At 39.1% G+C, this 17,074-nt stretch overlaps 1 protein-coding gene across 15 annotated transcripts in view; it reads left to right on the top strand.

Annotated features, from left to right (window-relative positions):
• Meltrin (disintegrin and metalloproteinase domain-containing protein meltrin) overlaps nt 1-16,870 on the top strand; it is a 77,802-nt gene extending 60,932 nt beyond the window's left edge. For 11 of the 15 annotated variants that reach the window (XM_022806474.2, XM_022806472.2, XM_022806470.2 and 8 more), the window contains 11 exons: nt 2,524-2,606; nt 6,689-6,795; nt 7,335-7,558; nt 10,257-10,447; nt 10,699-11,317; nt 11,560-11,732; nt 11,978-12,100; nt 12,389-12,657; nt 12,858-13,400; nt 13,728-13,895; nt 14,168-16,870. In XM_022806474.2, coding sequence (XP_022662209.1) covers nt 2,524-2,606; nt 6,689-6,795; nt 7,335-7,558; nt 10,257-10,447; nt 10,699-11,317; nt 11,560-11,732; nt 11,978-12,100; nt 12,389-12,657; nt 12,858-13,400; nt 13,728-13,895; nt 14,168-14,199 — 2,532 coding nt within the window. In that variant the 3' untranslated portion in view covers nt 14,200-16,870. Of the gene's footprint in view, nt 1-2,523; nt 2,607-3,029; nt 3,058-5,255; nt 5,342-6,688; nt 6,796-7,334; nt 7,559-10,256; nt 10,448-10,698; nt 11,318-11,559; nt 11,733-11,977; nt 12,101-12,388; nt 12,658-12,857; nt 13,401-13,717; nt 13,896-14,167 lie in introns of those variants that run through there. The other 4 variants (XM_022806484.2, XM_022806483.2, XM_022806471.2 and 1 more) reach the window with 4 other exon arrangements.
• The last annotated feature ends 204 nt before the right edge of the window (nt 16,871-17,074 follow it).

Genomic DNA, 17,074 nt, shown 5'->3' with positions numbered 1-17,074 from the left:
TAATAGTCCATAGTACCGCATTCCAGCATACTAAACATTTGTTACCTGAGGAATATTGACGTACGATTTTTTATGTTCTGTTCTTGCATTTGACTTATGCTATATATATATATATATATATATATATATATATATATATATATATATATATATATATATATTCGTGCAGTAACATCATCACAACAATTTTTGTAGGAACGCATACATTGAAAAATAAAAAGAAAGTCTTAACCAGTCAGCACACGTCCATTCGCTGGCGTTGATAGGAAATGCGTCAGAAGCCTCGGGAATTGGCTGTCGCTTACAACGCCATTTTTGTCCTGGAAATCAGCTAAAAAAAAAAGAGATCTTGACCAGTTGTTCACTTTGTTTGTTTGTTCCCTTTAGGCCATTTTCATTTTTACACACAGGCGATTAGGAGTCATTAGCTTTGTCTAGTGACTAATTCAGTGCCATAGAGAAGTTTACTGGGACAGAAAACTATGTATAGTCGTAGGTCAGCATAATGTGATGCGAACCCAGCGCAGTATCTCATGTACACATCCCTACAATTATACATAAAATATATTACGTGGGCTAAATGTTATTACTCTTAAGGGAAAATACACACTCAGATGTACCAACGTAGAAAAATTATATGCCATGTTTTAATTGTAGGTAGGCTTTCTGACATTAACTCCATTTTAATTAGATTGCTTGAAAAGTTCCCGTCCTTTCCAAGAGCCTCCCTCCCGATATACTGTTCGAAAATGTTTTCCTGATTTAACGTGCTGTATTGGTATTCTGGTGTTGTGAGTGCAATTTCAACTCGAAAAAACTGCTCAAAAATTGGTGTTCCGGGTGGACAAAAGTAAGTGATGTAAGTCTAACACCCTTCGCATTTTGTTAAGACCAAAAGGCTAGCGAAACAGCCCGAAACATTTGCCCTGTGTATGATAATGGCGCTACTTAAGAGCACTGCTCAAGGGTAGTTCGCTAAGGTGTTCGGTGCATGGAAGGGTCCTCGCTCTGGCTGAGCGCGTGAGTTTGGTGACGACTAATTGAAGGCATCCTTGGGCCACAAACAACTCGAGAACAGACCGGAAAAACGAGATGCCGGGGTAGAGCTTTGGGCTTTGTATAGAAATTCGAGTCTGAACACCTCATGAACCCAACAAGAATTTATGGCTTAACGTTGCATCTCATCATCTCGTCCGATATCTAGCGTTGCGTGGTCGCAATGCACATTTTTATCCAGAGTTGGCGCCGATGACGAAAGGCAGTGTTTGTATACCAAATGAACCAGAAAGAGAGAAAAAAAAAGAGAACAGGTGGCTTCAGAAAAATAAGCAAGGCCCAGGGTTCGGTCATCTAAAAAAAAAATTCCATGGGACTACAAGGATATGATTCATTAGCCGTCGTTTTCCATGAACAATACAGCTAGTTGACACGTTTACTTGGCCCAGTCGCATCGAGTCAATTAAGTTATTTGAAGGGAAGAATCCGGCAGAGGAAATCAGATTATAATAACACAAAAATCGTCAAAGCTGTCCTTATGGACTTGGAACAAGAAATTTTTCAGCACCCTCTATCATTCTCGAACGGATTTCCATCGTTTCTATTCATTGGAAAATTACCTAATTACTGCTGACCCGGATCAGCAACTCACAACTTTTTTGAGACGAGACCCGCTACTTTCTGGCAAAACGGCATACAGTATTTGGTAGAGAAATTGAAGAAAGTTGTGAACAATTATAGTGAATGCATAATATGATAGCTTATGGATAAAGAAATGAAAAGTGTAATGTTTTCCATTTAGGGAAAAACGTGGGAACTTATGGTCCGACGTAATGAAATAGAAGGCCGTGAATAGGATCACAACCTGCTTCCATAAACGGTGCTCCTGAATATATTTTCTGACATTTCTAATTTTGTATGTTGACGACGTTTATATGTGTAGGCCACTGAAGATTATTCATACCGTTGAATTCTATATGCTAAGCGAATAATTTGAAGCGCTTAGTCGACAAATAGGTGTTTCTCATTTACTTGGACCACGTCTGGTGCTAGGACAGACTCTTTTTCAGATGCGTCCGTATCTGCAAATACACTTTTTAGTTTAAAAAAATCAGAACCACCCAATGGACGTTCCGTTTTCTTATAGAATAGATGCTCGCTTATTTTTTAACCAAATAACTATACGTGCACACCTATGAATACAGTTTTCCAAAGAACAAACTAGAGTAAATATTATCCTACAAACTAAACACCCAACGAAATGAATTAATAGCTGGAGCTACTATGTTTAGACGATTGAGATTATTAATCTGTAATCGAAAACGCGATATTTCGTATTATTTGCTTATTATTTTTAAGTCAGAGATTATCTTTTTGGTTTCGTTACGGCTTGAATAAATTCTTCGTTCCGGAACAATAAAATGGTCCAGGTCATTCCAGCCTTTTTTGTTACTTATCGTACTGCGATTTAAATGCTTTTGATGTGTGTTGGTCAATGTGATGGCTCTTTTCCGTGCGTGTTTTCAGGGTTCTGAAGGTTGCCATTGGCAAGGTCACCTAATAGATTCGAAGGATTCCCGTACTGCACTCAGTACTTGTCCTCAGCTCGGGTAAGACTGCTATTGGTAACTTTGGATTAAAACATTGTTCGTTGGTAGAAACTTGTAGTTCACTTCAAGGCTGTACCAATCCACGCTGAAGAAGCTTAAAGTTAGAATCCAGCATTATTGTAGCAGCTTATGGAAAAAATCGCTCTGCGGGGTTTGTTATTTCACCTGATAAGTCTCTGTGGAGCGATTGGGTTCTTTGAACCGCGCCAATTTCGAAATAATGAAATAGAAGTATTTTTCGAAATGATAAAAGAGAATTATTCTATTGACCTCTCAGTGCTTTTTGCCGCTTGTGCTTTGCCATAACATTTACCTAAATAAATGCATGAAAATAGATGAAGGGAATGAATTAATTTTTCTAAACAATAATAAGAGAAAAACAGCTTAACCTATAAATTGCACGTTTCTTTGTATAAATTACAGTTGATTATACCTAATGGAAAACCGTCAAGTGAGTTTATGTGTCATATACACCTCTAGCTACCATTAGTGAAATAATATTGATCTCTTTACTACATATTAAAACTTATTGTTAATAAAACGAATTAACTGGCATTTAATAATTGTTATCAAGGCTTGTCTAAAGTTAGCCTTCGTAAGAATAATTGGCTAACGATCACACGTAAGCAAAATCATTATAAGACTATAAGTGAGTTAGCAGAACATCATCTATTATAGTAAAAGTGGTAATTTTAGTCAAACACTTTATATAGTCATCTATTTACTCCTGTTAAGATCTATGGGTATGGAACTTTCCTTATGGAAACGTTCACTACTTTATCAACAATAGTTAATTAACAATCAGAGCGCGTCTCTTTATTGCTTGGATTAAAGGTCTATTGATTTCATCTAATCTGATCAGATATTTTAAAATCAAACACTTTGCCACCATATAAAATAGGCTAAAAATCTTTCTATAAAAAAATTTATCGTGATAGTTACCAGCCATTGTGGCCAGTTTTGCTTTCTTTATGCTCCAGTTACCTTTGTCGTCTGATCTACATCTCTCACTCGGAGTATTTCGTTGATGACAATACCAATAACAATCGCAACAATAACAATAATGATGATGCCTGGGCGACTACGAGAGCGTACTCTTATTCGACTCTGGTAAAAAGTGTCCCATTAGTTAGCTACAACTTACATACATATCGATAATATAATTCAACACCAGAAGGAAAAGTAGGACGAGAAGCTGCCTATTTATTGGCCAACAAACAATTAGATCCAGATTCGATATACCTAGCGCCAAATTCCTTTGGATGGGATGTTCCGCCAACGAAAGAGTGTCTACTGTTCACGCCAACAACGACAAGTTAAGTCAACGTTAATTTTTGGGTATTTCCATCGAACGTTTATTTATACGTCATAGAAACGACATGTTGTGCTCTGACGAATATACGCTACGTACGCCATCGAAATGAAGAGATATGTATAGATAGATATGCCGCCAATCTGTGTGCATACGTAAGCGCGTTTGTACTGACCAGCTTGAATAGGTAAAAGGCTGTTCATTCAGTCGCCATTGGCATTTGGTATGTGTTGACTAGATGTTGAATACAGCTGATTTTCAAGCGCAATTTAGATACAAGTCTTCTCGGACAAATGCTCTCAATCAACATATATCAGTGCGCATAAATATATACTAAGGCAAACATATGACGTAATGAATATTTTAAATATTTCCAATGCGCGCCAGTCACATCAAACGCGTACAACGTATGTCCAGTTTTTCATACACCCAGATCAAGCCTGAGTACGGTTAGACATTAAAGCGGACTTATTGTAAGCGGGAACTATTTTCATTTGGATATGCAGTTAGCCGACGATTCTGTCTCAGCTTCGAATCTGGCAAGATGAACTTTCATCCATTTGAACAATTTTGATAAGTTTAAGAAAAGCTTCTCCTTAATTTGACAAAGATGGACATCGTCTCTTGCTGTTGCTTCTGTTATTGTCAGTCGACGGGTCAGGAATTTATGATTAAGACTCGAAAGTTAGAAAGCGAAGATAGCAGAACGGGAAAAGAACTTACTTGCTAACAAGATGCGATTATTGCGACGAAACAGAAGTTACGACGCGGGCCAGTCTTCTAAGAAATATATATCTAATAGCATCAAGTTAATTCTCAAAACTGCCTATGCATAAGATTTTACATTGCAAGAGTAAAAGTTAAATGTAACTTTTCGGAACACCGTTGGGTCAAATAAGGCTTTTATGCAGTGACATAGCAAAACAAAACTGTGAATTAAGGCCACTGACATTTCGCGTCAGGCACATAAGTGAACCTCTTCGATTTTGCAGCAGCGAAATTACTTCCTTGTAGTCTTCCCCAGTAAAAAGCTTTTCTGAAGCCCCATACCGTTACAATTAAATTGACGGTTTCACGGACACATGCAAAGGAAAAATGATACGTTGACATGATGTTGTGCCGTAGGATTAATCGGAGCATTCGATAGGACCTGAATACTATGGATTAAGACTGCTTTTTCATCAATTTATCAAAGGTCCTGCATTAAAGCATATATCTGTTGCTTCACGCCACTTAGGCGCTCCTAGATACCCATTCCACTCTAGAATTAGCTGGCTGTAAAGCCATTCCTTTTCGTTGCAAGTTTTCTTTTTAGTCTTTAGCAAGGCTGATTTCAGAAATTGGGGAAAGGTCCATTAACCGCGTACCTGAAGCAGCAACACAGAAGAATCTTGGTTTTCCTGCGGAAAATACGCGGTTACAGGTAAACGAACGGTCAAAGAGCAGTTCTACGCAATGCGTTACTAAAAGCCACATGATTGTTATATGAATAGCAACAAGTATATTTCATACTGATTATCTAATGTTTACAAAACTTTACTTTAATTTTATATATATATATATATATAATTAAAGTAAACGATATACTGTTATTTGGTCTAAACTCTCTTTTGTAAACATTAGATAATCAGTATGAAATGTATATATATATATATATATATATATATATATATATATATATATATATATATATGCTTGAAATTTCATGCTGATCAGTGGTAATCCATGCTAATCTGTGCGCACTATATTATTTCAGCGTTAAAAGTACGACTTGCGGTTCCTCCCAAGATGGCCGATCTAACGAATGGTCTTTTCAAACGGCTTTGCTGCCAACACAGCATGAAAAGAGATGATTTTCTAGGATTTTTTTTATGTTAGACGAGTTTTGTTCGGATGCTGCCTGTTCGTTATCCCCGTTGCCCCGCGACCTTTTTTGTATCTCTGACAGCCGCACATCGGAGAAGCTTCTATTTACTCACTTCGAGATAGTTTTTCATAGTCGAAATTGCTTCAGACGTACACCTGCACTTGGCCTTGTCCTAAACGAGCCATTTGGGTAAAGCATTGTGAACTGTCGTAGATTTATTTATGCTAAGGTAGTCGTTCGTTAGCAACGCAAAATGAGTTGATTCCTGAGATTCAAAGCATTCATTCGTGAAAAACTGTTTAGGGCATCTAAGATCTTCCACAGACAGTGATGTCCTAAAATCAGGCCACTGAACCTAAAGTTGGAACGACATAAGAATGACTAGAGATTGGCCTTAAAAATATCCACATAGCGATAGATAAATATTAAATGGCTCGATTTATGCACATGTATTGCGTAGCGAATGCATATAATATATTTTTGTTGTGTTTTGCTACCTCAGTTTAGGCTTTAAAAGTATAAAGTAAGTAAGTATAAAGGGGACAGCAATTTATTTTCTTTCTGACCCTATAGTAGCTGTTGTCAAAAGACATTAAATATCTTAAATCCGTAATGACCAGCGATTAAACCTGTCTACCAAGCTCTAACCATATATATGATTACTATAAGTATCTCTAGGTGTCTTACATAAGTTGCTATCACTGCTATATAGTTAAGCAATTAATCAAATCTAGATAACAATTACTGCGCTTTACGGTCCATCTTGGCGCCACACCTATAGACGTATGATGCTCCCGCACCTACTAAAGAATACTGTAGAAATGCTATTCTAAATAAAAACAAGTTCTAAATGTGATGACGTATTTCCTATTGAAATCTAAGATATTGTATCTGCTATTTCAGGGGCATTATTTGGGATAACGACGAAGTGTATCATCTTCACTCGAACGGAACACATTCTCTCATATTAAAAGGAGGTAGTCTCGAAATTCCCACGCACTTTAAATGCGGTAAGATAAGAAACTATCTGTTGTCTAGCTTTGCTTGTTCCTATAGTGTTACCTTGATTTCAGATGCCGGCGGCGATGAGGTCCATTGAAGTAAGAGCTATAATATATTTTTATATTTGACAAAAAATGGAGCCAGAAACTGTCATTAAGTGCCTAAGCGAGAATCGTTGGGACAGTAGGATCGCAAAGTGGGGACTGCCAATTTTAATGGCGTCACACGATACGTAAATTGAAAATTACGTAACTTTTAAAAAGAGAACGAATGACGAAGAATGAATGACAAAAAAGAAAACAAAATTAAAAAATATATATAAAAATAGACTTTTTGAAGCATTATTCTGTTATTTCAAATGGCCCCGTTCGTTCGTACCAATATGTGTGTCATCGTCATCTCACCATTTGGGCCTGGGCTCACACGAAGTGATGCGAGCTACACTCCTTTTATACGTAGTGATATTTGCTGTTAATTCTGTTTTTCTCATTTACATATCTTCTAAGAAACCGGAACAACGTTTGAATTGAATTCGGTAAATTTTTAGGATTCAGTGGAACGATAAAGTCGGTACGTTTTCCTCTCGGAGGTAAAACCTCGGACAAAAAAAATAGACGCAAACGAGGAATTGCAGCATTAACAACGCTAAAAAAAGGCCCTTCAGGCGCCAACGGACGGTCGCGATTCGTCGAGATGGTTATGGTTCACGACTATAAGCAGTTCGTCAAATTTGAAAGGGACGAAAAGAAACTATTTGAGCGAAGTAAACAAGTAAGTCCGACTTGTCAACCTATCCGCTAAAACAACGTTGGCACAATATCCGCCATAAATATTACATCGGTCATAATTACATGGTCGGTATGCAGTCAAACCAAGTAACTTTGTCAGATAGTCTCAATTTTCAAGGCCGATCGTGCAGCAGTGAAGTGAGACATTTTTGAATGATTTTCAACTTGCATTATTCTGTTTTGCACTAGTACCTAGCGTGTCGATAAAGAAATCAGCAAATATTTGCAAATTGTTGACGAACTATGTAATATAGCCAGAACCAGTGTTTTGCACCGCTTTTTGCAACGACGATTATTAAAAACTGTCCCTTTTTGGAGCATGCTTCCGAAGCAGTTTTTCGCTGGCACAGCTATGAGACCTTGTTGACATACATTAGTGATTTTTCCACTGAAGTCTGGAATATCTGTTTTTTTTTACGATTCTCTCTAGAGAATGGAACGCCAGCCCGCGGTAGCACCTGAAAAACGAATAGGCTAGATAATCTCAGCATGTTTTTGCTACCTTTATATTCCACGAGCGAAACATATATCATGCCAGTGTTTTCGCAAACAATCATAGGCAACATCGTAACTTTTCATTTGATGTTGGATTTTCGGCACGATGTAGTTTTCGGGAAATCGTTCGCCAACACGTCCGAAAGCACGCTGAGTGTTCTTTTAAGAATTTCAAAATAGATTTGTCTGAGAAATGAACTTTTTCTACGGTTCTACGGATGCAATAGTACAACTTTTGACTTGGTTTGCCCAATGAAGATAGGCTTGTTCTATTTCAGTATTCAAGCAAAACTTCGTGACGGGTCTACTGTTTTTGAACCCTGCCCGTTTGAGTCAGCAGCGAAGCAAAGTTTTTGATGCGGCGAGTTTACGATCTTTTAATCTACTTTGGAGAATATTATACAAGGCGAACATATTTTTTTTTGAAGCTTGTAAATGATCACACGGTTCTCTCGCTTCGTAATAGGCCTTTTTTGATTCTCGTTACCGATTTTACGGGGCGACAGCGCAGGAGGATTCCCTCGGCGTTGTAGCAACGTTGTCTCGACCGCACGCTGCTGGAAACATTTAAACAGTTTTGCGTTGTGTACATTTGTCTTGATGAAGCAGTCCGCTAATCCGTGTTTTCTACTCGTCTTGTGACGTCTGTTCTTTTCTGCTTTACAGTGCGAAAAAACGTAAGGTCACAAGAAAACACTCAATGAATCAAGCTCACTTAAACATTAGCGCTTAGTTGTTGAGCGCCTCCAACAGCCGCGATGGTTAAATGGTGAGATAGAACGCGCCGGCTGTACATAGTACGAGGTATTAGCGCGAACCGCGAACACTGGACGCGCTAAAATCCGATTCCGGCAAGGTTACGATGGCTGCGATTGTCGAAATACCACATGTCAACTTTACATATCAAGTTGTTTGTCTCGAAAATATTCGCGAATGTCTTTATCGAAATGCAGGGTATAGGTTTAAGAAAGAGGAACTTAATTTCCATGAATCAAAGACCGTTGAAAGATATCTCGCATTAGTGCTGCGCGGACAGCTTTAAAAAATGAGAACTATTTCATCACGTTTACCTGAGTTTTTAATTGGACGCTGATTATATATGTAAAAAAATAACCTTACCTTATCATTTCTAGATCCAAATGTATTTGCAGCTGCTTTTTCTTTTTTTCCTTCTTACCGTATTTCACCTTTTTACCGCATACAAAGATTATACAAAACGTAGACATGATTTTGTCCGCTAATAAACTTGAGGAGACGGTTGTCCCAGTACAATATTCAATCTGCCCTTAAAATGAACAAATGAAAAGTTAGAAACAGAGAGGACTTTACATAAGCTGATTATACGCTTATATTTAATTGCATAGTTCGTACATTGCATACGGTACAAATAAGCATCATATTGTCCTTCTTCACTGACTTGAGCGCAATAAGATTGCTTATCTTGACGTATTAGCATCCTAGTCGCCAAGGCGTCCGGCCACCAACTGTTTTCTGAGGCGGGTAGCTTTGCGGGAACATTGTTTTCGGCGATCTTCTCATCTACCTACATTGCTGTGTTGTTTTAAGCTTAGGTCTTTTCACTCCCTTCGGTCAGATTATCAAACTTAGTAATCTCTCGGATAGGAAAATGTTACATGCGTATCGTTACGCTAAAAATCTTCATGACATTTCGTACGGACGATGACGGCTCAATCGTTTTCGAAAACGTCTTAGAAGGAGATGCCAACCACACAATATCTATGGCGTTAATGTCCACGTTTGCTCTTCTGTATACTATTGTATAAATCTGCCCATAGTTCTTATTGCAGATTAATTTAGTAGCACGATATAAGCTTCAGAGCTCTCCCCATCAAACGCATACTCGCTGCTCATCCAGTGAAGTAGTATATGTCGTTAGTGTTTTTGTTTTTGACCGCCTCAACCGATTGGGGAGGCCATCCATTGAAAAACATTTCTTAGCGTTTGCCGACACTTTAACTGAAGTAATTTTACAAAATTGCAATTGGTTCAAATTCTATGTCATCTTTTTTAGACTTTATAACCTCAAACTGAAGATTTTTTAGAGAAATTCAGACTATGTTATCCCCGAATTATATGCCCATTCATAGCCCAGGAGCATTTATAACGGTGAATCTAGAAATGCTGTGAGTTCATCTGTGTATTGTCTTCTTTTCGGTGTGTATCAGGTGGCGAATATTGTGAACGCCCTGTACGCGCCACTTAATATCTTCGTAATTCTGGTCGGTGTCAAAGTGTGGTCACAACGGGACGAAATCGAGGTCGATCTCAATGCGGAGAAGACTCTCGATAATTTCCTTCGGTATCGAATGGAAGTTCTTGCACGCAGTATGCCTAACGATAATGCTCAACTAATCACGTTAGTACCGCGCCACGTTCCTTTTAATTTGCGTGTGTATGCAGACGGCGTTTTATTTACCACCATAATCCACTATTGTTTTCTTTAAGAAACCATGCTCGCCTACATGATGACAAAGAGTAGAGATCATAAAAGATAGTAGATTCGCAATTGAATACTTCGAATAGTATTGGATACCATTACGATTAACTTCTTCGCGGTTACTTAATTGGCTTATTGTTTATGTACATGTATGTATTCATTCATCATAGGGACGTGACGTTCGATCAAGATGTAGTCGGCAAGGCGCTAAAAGGTCCAATCTGCACGTTCCGATATTCTGGTGGCGTGAATAAGGATCACCACGAGTCTGTTGCCGTCGTGGCTACGACCATCGCGCACGAACTGGGACACAATTTTGGTATGGAGCACGATGATCTGGGGCAGTGTCAATGCCCCCAGTCTCGCTGCCTCATGTATCCAGCGTCAAATATTAATATACCGCCAACGGCCTGGTCGTCCTGCTCGATTGAAGCCATTAACGTGACATTCTCACAGCATATGGACCACTGTCTGCACAATCTGCCTAAAAGAATCGTTGGCCCCTCGTGCGGTAACGGCATTGTCGAGGAAGGCGAAGACTGCGATTGTGGGCCGGAAAACTTGTGCATGACGAGATGCTGTGATGCCCGAACTTGCAAACTGACGCAGGGTTCGGTCTGCGGCCATGGTGCCTGTTGCGACCTTGAGACCTGCAGGCCGAAACCTCCTGGATTAAAATGCCGGGTCGAGAACGGTGAATGTGATCTATCCGAGCACTGCGATGGGAAACGGCCCGATTGCCCAGCAGACGTCTTCAAGGCCAATGGAGTGAAATGCGGTGACGGAAACGTTAGTAGTACTGTTATACTCAGTTTGACGCAAAGTGGATTGAAGGGTGGAGCTGCGACAATAAATGTTATAGTGGCCTTACATTACAATGTTATAAATAGTTAGTGTATAAACCATTTTTGTTTTAAGAGAGGCTGAATTGTGACGAATCTGCGTACATATATGTGAATATATATATCTATATTTTAGTCTAAACATTTTAATTTATACTTGTCTATTTTAATCTTTTCGTGACATTGCAGGCATACTGTTTTATGGGTTCGTGTTCGAGCCACGAGATGCAATGCAAGAAGCTTTGGGGACCCACAGGAAGAGTCGGACACCGTTCTTGTTTCGACGCTAATATGAATGGCACACAGTTCGGAAGCTGTGGATATGATAAAATTCGAAATATCTACGCGAAATGTAAATCCAAGTAAGTTACGTCCGATAAGAAGAAAGATCGGCACGTTTAGGTTATTATAACCGTATAGTCCTTTTCCAGACGTGCTGTCTACGACCCAGTCCACGACTAAGTTCGTATGCGTCACAGCTAAAAATGAACAAACATAATAGGGAACTAAACTACCGTTACGTTTATAGATTGTCTTATATTTGAATGGTGAGCTACGCCGAAAATTGACATTAAAAACTCTAGTTGAATTTTCTTGTTGTCACCAGAGACGCGCTGTGCGGCACACTTCACTGTACACATCTAAACGAGCGACTCGAATATGGGATGCTATCAGCCGCTAAAGTGTCGAGATTCTTTCTCAGAATCGGGAAGGATACTCATACTTGCCGGTGGGTCAATCTTAATATAGCAGTTACTTGATAAATCGAAAATAATGGAAACTTTTCTTTGGTTAGCCATGAAGTGTACACCTCATTCAAACAACGGTATTCTGCTTGCTATCACGGATAACAAAAAGCGTGTAACAAAAAGCGAAAACAAAACCGTGTACCTTTGGTACACGGTTTTGCTTTCGCTTTTGAAGCGTCCGCCTAACATCTTCATTTATCAGCGTCCGTCAAGTCCCTCCCAGTTCTAATCATAATCGATTGGTTTTACGTTGTATCGACCGTGTATAGTTCGGCAGTCGTGGATCTAGGTGCAACCGATCCGGATCCCGGCCAGGCAGCTAACGGCGCTGCATGTGGTTTCAACCAGGCGTGCTTGAACGCTCGCTGCGTCGAACTCGCCCAGTTGGAGTCCCCGCCTTGTGAGTACGGCTGCTTCGGTCACGGGACTTGCAACCATCTGGGACACTGCCATTGCGATAACGGCTTTGCACCTCCATACTGTAACTTCCCCGGAAACGGGGGTTCTATTGACAGTGGACCGCTTAGCAATCCTAACGGTATGTCGAGGCGCATCAACTGAAAATACAGCTTGCTTTGATTTTCTGTTGTTAACAGCAGTAGTTGGTATTAAGATAATCATTTGTTATTTCATTTCGTGTCTAAAATAAAAGTTCGGACGCAAAAAGTACTCTGTTAGCTCAGCTTAATGTGTCATAGAGAATACATTGATACGCCTTGTTGTTTTTCTTTGTTACAGATGTGTCATATACGACAACGATCATTTTGAGCGTCATCTTCCTGTTCTTAGCACCGCTTGTCCTGTTTTTCGTCTCATGGACAATATTTTCGAAGAAAGATCTTTTGGCTAAGTGGCGTCTACGGCGTCGCAAGCTTGCTGTTAAACACGCAGCTCGCCAAGGTCCCCTATTAAACCTCTACGATAAGACCCAAATCCCCAAGACGGTAACCGCGGTTGGGCCGAGAATTATGGCTAAAGGCAGATCCCACCAGACAACAGCAATCAATGACGAACAAAACGGCGGACCGTACGCAAACATACAGATGCTTGCCAATGGGAAGCTGTCAATCGAATCTAACGTCGATTGTCGGGCTGTTATTAGGCCTGCTCGACCAGCCCCCCCTCCACCGCCTGGGAAGGTTCGCCCTCAGGTCACTGACACCCCGACATCAAACCTACCAACTGAGATCGGTGTACAAATAACGCCACCTCAACACCAGCCACCACAACTACCGCAAATGTACAGTCAGCAACTAAAGCAGGCTACACCTCAACTAAAACGTAATTATTGTCTCTCCGCAAATGTTGAATGAAGGTTGATTATAGCTACATAGATAGCATTGCTCATCACAAGATCAACCCAATGCTCGTAATTGAGCTTCTTAACGGAATGCATTGCGCTGATTCTAGAAAGTACATACAAGATAGGCGAAAGGTAGTCCCTTACCTAACATAACAACAAGCTGTATATAGCTATTTCAGCTTACAAATGTCGATAAAAAATAGATCGAAGGCTAATAATCGAGGCATAGTACAATCTGCTTATGTCTCGCTATAAAAGCTCTGAAAATTCTATACTATCTTTATATCACGGTAAGGCCCTTTCAGGCACTAAATCATCAGGGGGCTCTATCCGACGACCTAATGCGCCCCCTCCGCCACTTCCTTCGGCAGCCGTACAGGGCTTGGCAGGAACACCGGACATTCCGTTATGTGAACATGTGGACACGATTCGTGCACATCTGGTCGCTGAACAAAGGAGCAATCTTAAAGATAGTAGGTTTCAGTGAATATCGAAGCAGGCAAAGTGAAGTGGTTTGCCTCAGCAAGTGCTTACTTCTGTAATTCTATTATATAACTTATCGATTTATGTTGGCTGGGACTTCGCATCCTTGTTTCATAATTAGCAATTGGAAGTTCACTACTATCTCAATGTAATTAATCAGAAACTTTTCCATAGAATGCTAGTCCTTAAAGACCTTAAAGAGTTTATCATTCACTTTGATGCCTTTATGTAGTTACAATACTGTCTGTTTGTGTACTTGCAGACAGAGGAAACGAGAGCTCTCTACTGGTGTAACCACAGCATTAGCAGAAGAAACTTTTTCACGTCCATGAAACACACGGCTCTCTCCTTGTCAGTCGCACCGTTGGATGAAATAATAATAATAATTATAGAAGTACTATTACAATTGTGACAATATGAATAGAATCATGATCGTCAATCTCAAGATCCTCCACATCCCGATTATGTGAAGTATCGACATGACGTCATGCTTATATGAAGAGTCCTACAATATTTGAGAGGGCTACACACTATACAACAGACCGGGACCGATAACCGTTTATCTTTCGAACAATCATGGGTAGAATAAAAGCGGCCGACAAAAACGTTGAGCTGTTGAGATATATATGTGGAAATAGGGCTATGAGTATGAAATGAATGTGTTGAACGAATGTATGACTAATATATATATATATATATATATATATATATATATATATATATATATATACGAGACACCCGTACATACACACACACAAACGCGGCATATATATCCATATGACGGTAAATATATAGATAGTTCTGACACCTAGGGAGGTTGCAAGAGACGCGAAATGATACAATGCCGGAGCGAGAAAACGACATCTTGTAATACGCAGCGCGAGTTTGCAGCTTGCCGTGAACAGCATTAGTCAAGTCATATACAGCCAAAGCTCAAATGGATTGATGTTATAAAAGACAAAGATAATTCATTGCAGGAAATGATGCAGCTTGCGCTTTTTTTATGAAAAGAGAAGATAGTTACGCGATGCCAGTATGTGCCGGACAAGTTATGGACGTTTTGATGATAAATGTGTGTTCGAGTGTTCAGGCGATATCCTATGAAATGCATTTCAGCGCCACTTCCAGATGATGAGCCGCTATCGCTGCCACTGTTGTTCACTCCAAAGTGATATAACACATTCTATCGCAGAAAAAACTGTCCGAAGGCGGTCGGACGTTATTGATGACGTCCTTCATCAATGACCTCTAACTATAGTTATAGATCTAGGGTCGTATAGTTAGCTATAGTCAAAACTTTTGGGCGGAGTAAACCATTTAACCAGAGTTAGTAACACAATGAAAATAGTAACAAATTCACGACACACGAAGAAGACGTTATTATATTGTAAATGACAATTAAGTAAATTTTATTGCTATTGACATTCGTGGAAACAGTTATTCATTATCCCCCAGAATGGTGCACGCTTGCTGAATGATTGACGTTATTGTATGTGGGTCTGACTGATTGGGGGCTATGAGTGTTTGGATCCTCTTTGCCTGTAGGAAAACAACTTGATCAATATCAAAGTTTGATGCTGATCAAATTAATACTTAATATATCGTGAATGATAGTATTTAATATTCTAATTATTGTTGCCTCACAGAGATGAGTACTCGATAGTACGTGTGACCAAGCCAAGCTAGTCGCAGGGAAAGGTCCGATTATGTTGCATAGCGGCATATAATATTAAAAATATATAATAGTTGTAAGCTGCGTTTTGCAATAACAAAAATCATAAACGAAAGATCAAGTTCAAGGAAATGGAAGAATACATAAGGAGAAAAAGCAAATTCGAAGCATAGATGCTAAAAGGTGAACGATCAGCTAGGCTGATTTAAAATGAATTAATGAGTAAGAAGTAAAAACAACATTCAATAATGGACAAAATAGTTGCATACGAAACATTATCTCTAAAATTTAGCAAGCGTACATAAGATCGGACGTAGTGATCGGACTTTCCCATCGGGAATTTGTTGGACGTTATTAGTATTACTATATACCTACTTATAACGTTTCTGCCACAACTAAGATAGAAGAAAACTGTTTTTTGCAGAAATGACCGTGGACTGACGAGTTATTTTTTAGCCTACCAATTGAAATAAGTATAATAGTGCATCTATACGCTAAACAACTGTTTCCCGGATCGCAGATATACTTGCGAACGGATCCACAGAAATTCATGCTATTGCTGTGGTAATGACGACAAACAAACAAGGGTGGAATACTGACAAAAAATCGAGTCGCATTCAAAATAAAACGATAATTAAAGCCACGGAAAGGAGCGAGTTACAGAAATGTGTATCGTGTTTATATTTTTTCGTATTATATAATATATACATACAAATATATTAGGATTAACTTATTACATCTTGTATTTACATTTTATATTAATAGAGTGCGGAATGAAACAGGAACAGGAGAAATGAGATGTAAGAATATGGACATATGGGCATAGAGCATCATTAACGAAGGAAAGTGAAGCTGTGCATGTATGTTATTACAATTGCGAAACAATGACAGTATCGAGATTCAATAAAATCGAATAGAGACACCGCACCAGATGAATAACGAGGCAAAAATATTGAGCAGACGAATTATAAATGAAACGACATTACGGACAGGCCGATTATCCGTACGTTGAATTGGTTCGGTTGTATGAAAAGGTAACTAAAGTTCAGCGATGTTCTCTGAGCATACATATATGTGTTTACTTTAAACGTGCGACGTAACATGTGGAGGTATTTGGATCACTTTGCTTTGTAATATTACATCGACTTCTCGTGCAGGTTGTATCACAGTTAATAACTTTACTAAACACTCGATTGCTGTACTCAGGCTTACCTTCATTTGTAAGTTAAAACTGGAATTTGTTAAGAATATTAGAATAAATATTCACCGCGTCTGTTATCATCCAAAATTACAGATGTTGCAAATCGTATTTAGCAGTTAAACGTCATTTGCATGTATTTTTGTTTGTTTTGCTTTGCTTTGCTTTCGTGCGAGCATCTTGAGCTCCAGTAACAAACGAAAACTGATGAGTTTTCATAATCTTCCTTAGTCTACTTAATCAGTCCCTTGTTTGAGTTATAGGTACATTTGGCTGGAGAAATTTCTCAGTAACACACC

Source organism: Varroa destructor, unplaced genomic scaffold, assembly GCF_002443255.2.
Source record: "Varroa destructor unplaced genomic scaffold, Vdes_3.0 BEIS01000005.1, whole genome shotgun sequence".
Classification (NCBI taxonomy): domain Eukaryota; kingdom Metazoa; phylum Arthropoda; class Arachnida; order Mesostigmata; family Varroidae; genus Varroa; species Varroa destructor.
This window is presented reverse-complemented; position numbering and strand designations above follow the sequence as displayed.